Genomic DNA, 7703 nt, shown 5'->3' with positions numbered 1-7703 from the left:
ATAGCATTTGAAATGTAAATGAAGAAAATATCTAATAAAAAAAGAAAGGTCTGTTAAGAAAATTGTTATGAAATTTGAAGGCAAATGGATAGAGCTGGAGACAGTCATTCTGAGTGACAATCCAGACCCAAAAAAACAAATGTCATATCTTCTAACTCAGTTGTGGATGTTGGTCTCATTTAGAACACCCATAGGTGTCAGGAAATTAATAAGGAGGCGGAGAGGGGTTTCAAAGGAGGGAAGACTGACCACAGTGATGTAAACGGGAAAGGAGGGTGATGCTGCAGGAAGGGTTCCGTAGGGTTAGGGAAAGAGATTCAAGGAAGAACAATGAACACTCAAGACTTTCAGAGAGAGAGAGGCTTCTGCTGCAGAAGCCTCCTGAGACATCCGCATACGTAGAGAATTTATACATACTTACATACGTAGTGGAATTACCCTTAACAAGGCCCTACTGGACACTACAAAAGGCCCAATATCAGAAACGCGTTACCTCTATAGGACTTGTTGGCCAATATGTTTCCATAGACACTTAAATACAGCAGGCTATTCCCATTGATCTGGGTGACTCTGCAGAACTAAATGCTAAGACCCTGTTGTTGAAGACGTCACACACTGGATTAGGCATAGAGCTTGAAGAAATCAAGCTGGTGTTTAACTTGGAAGCTTCATCCCTACTGGCTAGCTGTCACAGTGCTGGTGCTGTGCATGTTACCAGAAGAGAAAAGTAATTATCAATCTTACCCGGCTGAGAACCCTGCCAGGTAAGACTTAAGACCTGAGTCACAAGATGCAACCCATACTTGGCACTGTTATTGAGACCGAGAACCACATGGGTTGTAGGCAGGAACCGTTACTATTACTTTGCTGATCCTAACAATTTCTCGTTATAACCAAAGATCAATGTAGCTCTCAAGTCTCATCCGAGACGCTTCTAAGTCACTCACATCCTTCTTCTCAAGGGTTGGGATCATTGCAGAGGAGGGGTAGAGAGACTTTGAGAGGCAGAGGCAGCAGAGGACTACAAAGACACAGAGGAGTTGCATATGTGACCTCAACAACTAGGACAGCATGCACCAGCCCCAGGCAAGCTCACACAACAGAAGAAGAGCGATGGAAAGTGATAGCTGGTGGGAGAGAGGGAATTAGCTTTCTTTAATGGCAGGCCCCTTGGCAGGTCTAACATTCTCTAGTATTTAGGAGTATATATGTGGGACTCAATGGGTTAAACAAATGAAGGCCCAAAGTTGGGTGGGTATAGAATGGGGAGTGGATCTGGGAGGAGATTAAAAGTGGCTAAAATACAATGTATGAAATTCTGAAAGAACTAATAAAATATTTGAAGACAAAGGCCAGTTCTAGAATAAAATAAGAGGAAATATAAATACATGTCACTTTATTTGGAGTTGGGTTTCATAACAGCCTTTAAAAGTGACAGACAAGTAGAACCAGTGAGACTCCCAGTCAACAGCAAAGTGCAAACTCCTTAGGTTCCAGTGAGAAAGAGTTAAGGATTACTTTCAGGACTCGTTTTACAGTATTTGATTGTCCCATGAATCAGTAAAAATATCGATACTATACCTGCATCATACGTGCATTTTCAATTTTAGCAGCCTCCAGTTTGGGCTGTAACTCAACAAGCTCCAGTTTCATTTCACCAACCTAAACAGACAGTTTGTCATTAGGTTTGTACCTCCTATAATAGCTGATATGGAAATCAGAAACGCAAATGCATCATAAAGTTCTGGACATGAAAAATCTTCATTTTCCCCAGTTCTTTGCATGGTTAACAGTATCATGAGGGCATATCCAGTTCTTCTCACAAAAGGCTTTGAATCTTTAGGTATTCACAAGGCACTGGGAAAAGGTAGTAACCGTGGAGGAAATGCACCCAGAGAGGAAGGTACCAGCTCAGGTAATCCCATTATTCTATGGTGTTCTACAATAACAACAGCAACAACAACAACAACAGCAGCCCACTAGTAACTATAACTATTGATAGCACTGAACTCACTAGAAAAAGCCCATTTCATATTTAACATCTGCCAAGATATATTTCTTATACTCTTAAATGACAAATTATTCGAGTTTCTGTGGTTTGGGCCAACTTAAAGAGTTTCTGTAAAAATTTTTTGTGGGTTGATTTATAACCCAAATAACTAAGTGAATCTCCTCTTTGTATTTTTTTCCGGAGCCCCCAGCATGGCAGAATTCTTTATGCTACCTTAAACACATTCTCTAAAACATCTCTGTCAGAATCAGCCAAGAAAATGTCATTCATAAATGATAAGTGATACACTAAGGGACTTGCTTACAAGCTATTTCTAATGCTTGTTGCATAAAATGCATATAGTGACATAAAGTTGGACTACTGAACATTCCCCGTGGAAGTACATTCTAATGGTATCTTTTCATTTGAACACTTACTTCTCTGTAAAATGAGGACTTGAAGACTGATGACCTCCTGTAGTTGGTAAAAGAGTAACTGGGACAAGGGATGTGATGTCCATAACCCAGAACCTTGTACATCACACACTGAGAGTAAACAGCTGCTCTTACAGCTCTTACATTTATCAGTGTTTTTCTTTTCTTTTCTTTTCTTTCTTTTCTTTCTTTTCTTTTCTTTTCTTTTCTTTTCTTTTCTTTTCTTTTCTTTTCTTTTCTTTTCTCTCTCTCTCTCTCTCTCTCTCTCTCTCTCTCTCTCTCNTTTTCTTTTCTTTTCTTTTCTTTTCTCTCTCTCTCTCTCTCTCTCTCTCTCTCTCTCTCTCTCTCTCTCTCTTTCTTTCTTTCTTTCTTCCTTTCTGTTTGTTTGGTTTGGTTTTGGTTTTTGGAGTCAGGGTTTCTCTGTGTAGCTCTGGCTGTCCTGGAACTCACTCTGTAGACCAGGCTGGCCTTAGAGATCTGCCTGCCTCTGCCTCCAGAGTGCTAGGATTAAAGGTGTGCGCCACCACCACCCGACTCAGAATATTTTATTATTTTGAACAGCTTATCAGCTTTACCTGAGACTCAGCAAAAGCTAACTGGTCAAGTCCATTCACATAGCGCTGTTTTGCTTCCATGACAGCTTGCCGTTTCTTAGTTAAAAGCTGCCGAAATGAGCCAATAAGTTCAAGATAAGAAGTCGCAGTAACATAGTTATGTCGTCCTAACTCTTCTAAGAACCTGAAAAAGAGTCAGGCAATAGATCACAGCATTAATAGTGGATTTCACAGTGGTGTAAATTCAGCAGAGCATTAAAGATAGGCAGTTATGAATAGAGGTTAAGGTTTATGAAGACCATGTTAAGTATTTAACTTCATGAAACTCTAGAAATTCAAAGTTCTTATCTGAAAAAAAATCAGACAATAATGACATGTTGAAAAAGTACAAATCAAGGATGCCTACGAAAGGTGAATTACTGCAAACAAAGATACAGTCTTTATTTTTCTATGTGTCAAATGCCAGCAGGCTCTAGCCTTTTAAGACACTTGAGCTATTGTATGAGGTAGGCAAGCCTCAGGAAAGGAGACTGCAAATGGGACAAGTATGAGTTATACTGTATGCTACATGCTGACTGAATGTATAAGACCAGTATATTGTATACATGGAAGGACATACAGGGATATACAAGGATGCAGACTACAGCATACTTCCTGGCACCACTGTCCAAGCCAAGTATGCAGGATAACTGACTCTATATGTACAATATAACAGCACTTAAATTCATGCTTCTAGATACAAGGGTTGATGATCAATAGTTAGAACACACATAATGATGCATGTCAGAAAACAATTGTGTGTTTTTAACAGATTCTAACTTCTGCTCATTTTCCAGATCTTTGTGAGGCATTCTTAGAACTTCAAAATAAATCCTTTCTATTGCTTGTTAGCTGAGGGTTTTAATTAATTAAATAACCAGAAAAATTAGAAGACAAAGAAATAACACCAAAATTACTTTTGTGGAAAATACAAGGCACTTAAAATACAAGGCATTTAAGTTGCACAATTTAAAGTATCATCATTACTAACCTTTCTGAAAGGCGCATAATGGAAGTATGAAAGTGTTTACAAATCGGGACTATCTCTTGTCGCTCAACCTTAGTGAGCTCCAGAGTTTCTAAGAAATTCACAGCTACACGTTCAAGAGCATCTTCAGGCCATGGCTGGAAAGAGAAAGAAAAATGTATTAAAGATGAGCAGCCTCAGTGCAGGCATATACGTTGAGACGTAACCTAGGGGAAGAGTTTAGGGTTATGAAGAGGTTAAGGCTTAATGAGAATCAAATAGACTCAGGGCCTGATGCTTTTTAGATTTTTTTATACATTAAAATGAAAACAAGGACACACGATAAGGACTAAAGACTTGTTGAATATTAAGAACATAATTATCCCCTTCTCCACCTCTCTACATGGTTGTCCATTAGGCATCTTGATTTTAGCATGTTCACTATAGACAATGTTGTCTGCTCAGTATCTACTAGACCCTTCTCCCATATGAGAAAGAGGAGAAAACCCTTTTTAATTTGGATTTCTGTCACTGGAAGTCCTTCATAATCCCTATCATGACTCCAAAACTGAAGTTTTTGGGTTTTTTTTACCCAAAAGTTCTTTTTGCCAATCTTTTCTGCCTCAGTGAAGTGCTTTCTTCTGCTCTGTCCTGAACTATGCCAACTGCGGTCTTGCTCCTGGACGATACTCTTGCTGTGTCCTCTGACCAGACCCTTCTTTTCTCAGACTGTGATGTGGTTCACTTTCCCACTTCCTTTATGTTTATGCCCCAGACGATGATAAAGTTCTTCCCAGGATGATCTGTCTAGAACAACTCCTTCCTGTTATTTACATGACCTCTTGTGGTGAGTGTTATCTTCAGAACTTACTAACCAATACCTCACACATCATTTACTCGTTTGTCTGTTACTGGCTTCCGTTCAACCCTTGACAGAAATAAAACCCATGGAAGCAAGGAGTGCCTACAATGATATTTGACAACTAACATTTTAAATATTTAATTAAACAGTTTATGCTTTTCTACTTTTTGTTAGAATATTTTCCAGATTTCCTTTCACCCAGTTTCAACAAAATGCTTTTAATTCTTTCCTTTTAGGGCAGTGTGCATTTTAAGATCCTCCCTTTTGGGGATGGGGAGTTCAGGACAGGATTTCTCTGTGTAGCTCCAGCTATCCTCCCCTGTCTCTGCTTCCCAAAGGCACAACCCACTACCCTCATGTCAGCAGGCCTCTTTTAATTAGAAGTCCTGAACCAAAGAACAGTATTGCTCTTCTTCCAAATAAAGGGGCAATTAATCCTCTCTGACTGCCCTCAGGCTGGCACATTGGTTTTACTGTTGACTTCGGAATTCAGAAGACCTCAAAACATGAGCTCTTCAAGGTCTTGAGCCTTGTGGCCTTCACACTAGAACTGTAGCACTGACTCTTCAAGGCCCCCACTTTGTGAAGTGAAGATCTTGTAAGGCTCCATAATCATGGGGACCAAACCCATTCATAATCCTCCCTCTACACACACACACACACACAGACACACACACACCCCTTTCTGTATTAAATTTTGGGGCCTATAGGCATGGGCTCCGTGTTTAAGAGCACTAGCTATCCTAGAGGACCCAGGTTTGATTCCCAGCACTTATGTAACCATTTACAACTGTCTTTAATTTCAGTTCCAGATATCTGATGCCCTCTCTCCACCTTCTTGGGCATAAGTGGTACACTGACATACATTCAGGCAAGATACCCATACACATAAAATTAAATTAAACTAAAAATAAATTAATTAAAACGTGTAGCTTAGAGGAAAATGCTACTGGCCCAATGGTGAAGGTTTCAGCCACTTTTTGATTAAACTGGAGGCCTGCTCTATAGGAGGACACACACACACTCTCCTTAAATGGAAGAGTTAATTAGTTATTTAACATGAAATTATAATACATAGTTGACACAAAATTATATAATAGAAGTTTGTATTAATCCCATTTATACAATATATACAGGTAATTACATATTTTGTTAATTCACTCTCCCTCCCCCCCCCCCACAAACACTATCTTATGGTTCCACATCACCTTTTTATGTAACTGATTCATCTTAATACTTTAGAAATTCTCTTTCTTCCTCAGTATACACTTTGCACATCAATGTTATGTGTCTTCCTTTTCCTGCCTATTGCCTTTCATGTCTTCTAGTCTAGACTATGAACTCTTTCTAGGAAACACATCATCTTCTCAGCTCCTACTAAGTGAGTACTATAGCTTCTCCTAAGTACTATGCCCATCATCATACTAACTGAACAATGAATATTAGTCACTGCTAATGACTAATTAGCAATGAATTATTAGTCAAATAACTGCTGAATATTAGTCAAGCTTAAATAAATTTGATAAAATTCTTAGAATTAACAACTCTGTTCTCTCATTAAAAACAAAACAAAACAAAATAAAGCAAAACCAACCTGAAACCAATCAATAGTACAACAATTGATGAGGGATGGGAATTGTCTCAGACGATTTCGGAATGCATCTCCAATAGGGCTAAAGGCCACTACGATGTGCAGATTATCTTTGCAACGGTTCACGAAGAAGGCAAACAGGGCTAAGGGACTGAGTTCACCATGTTTATTGCCAGCCTGAGCCACTGGACGGACACCCTACAGAAGAGAAAATAGAAACCTTGTAAATAAACATAGATTTACTATAAGGAGATTATCACCTATCAACTATTAGAATATCAGTTTTATGTTAACTGTCTTTAAATTTTTATTTTTATGAAAAGGGATGATTTTGATATAGTTTATGCTTAGAAAAATCTCTGCCTGCACTATAATTTTGCAATTTAAGATAAAATATCTGACAAGAATTTACCAAGTAAATCAGAAAAATTCATCAAGATTACATGTAGGCCTAAATGCAGCATTGGTTTCAAGAGGAAAAATAGAAGCTACTGCAATGCCCACCAGTAAGAAACAAAACTCACAAAACATCCTTATAACCTTTATACTGGATTTTACATAACTTTTTAAACAACAAAGTGAAAGCAGACTCAGAAAGATAAATATTGAATGCATGCTTTCTCTTATAAGCAAAATTAAGATTTTATATGTGTGTATATATTATACATATATAATAAATATATATGATATATATGATGTACAGTAGAAATGTGGAGAAAGGAGACTACAGAAAGGTTGAGGAGAAGGAGAAGATAATAGGAGGGAAAGAAAAATAGGCCAAATACCAAAAATTTTTCTCTGAAATGTAGAATTTAAAGTAGAAAGGGGAGTTTCAGGGGGAAGAGAAGGTCCAGAGGAAGGACATGAGCTACATACAGTGTCATAAGGAAAATCTGTTAGGTTTATATGCATACTAAAGTAACAAAAACAAAACGATTAAGACATTACCATGTGCTATGGTAAGATCAGCAAAATAAAATAAGTGGAAAAAAACCAATCAAGTTATGTAAGAATACATAGAATCTGAGTCTATCGTGTTAAGTTTAAAACTATGTAGTCTGGAGGCAAGGTATGCCCACTGGTCTAAGAGCAGCACGGCGGTTATGGGGGTAACCAAGCACTTTCTGATCGGACCTGAGGCCTGCTGCTCAGGAGGGATTCATGTCTGGTATAGACAGATACCAGGTACCAAAGTTAAATCAGGATCAGATTAATGACCTAAACAGTCCTATATCCCCTAAAGAAATAGAAGCAGTCATTAATAGT

General features: G+C 38.3%; 1 protein-coding gene across 1 annotated transcript in view; it reads right to left on the bottom strand.

Moving 5' to 3' along the window:
* Positions 1-7703, bottom strand: part of Dnah12 (dynein axonemal heavy chain 12) — a 184675-nt gene that overhangs the window by 56080 nt on the left and 120892 nt on the right. The window contains exons 44-47 of the mRNA XM_021181341.1: positions 6441-6635; positions 4009-4142; positions 3000-3162; positions 1582-1662 (exon numbers count right to left, since the gene is read on the bottom strand). Of these exons, the coding sequence (XP_021037000.1) occupies positions 1582-1662; positions 3000-3162; positions 4009-4142; positions 6441-6635 (573 nt within the window). The remainder of the gene's footprint in view (positions 1-1581; positions 1663-2999; positions 3163-4008; positions 4143-6440; positions 6636-7703) is intronic.

This window comes from Mus caroli, chromosome 14, assembly GCF_900094665.2.
Source record: "Mus caroli chromosome 14, CAROLI_EIJ_v1.1, whole genome shotgun sequence".
Lineage (NCBI taxonomy): Eukaryota > Metazoa > Chordata > Mammalia > Rodentia > Muridae > Mus > Mus caroli.
This window is presented reverse-complemented; position numbering and strand designations above follow the sequence as displayed.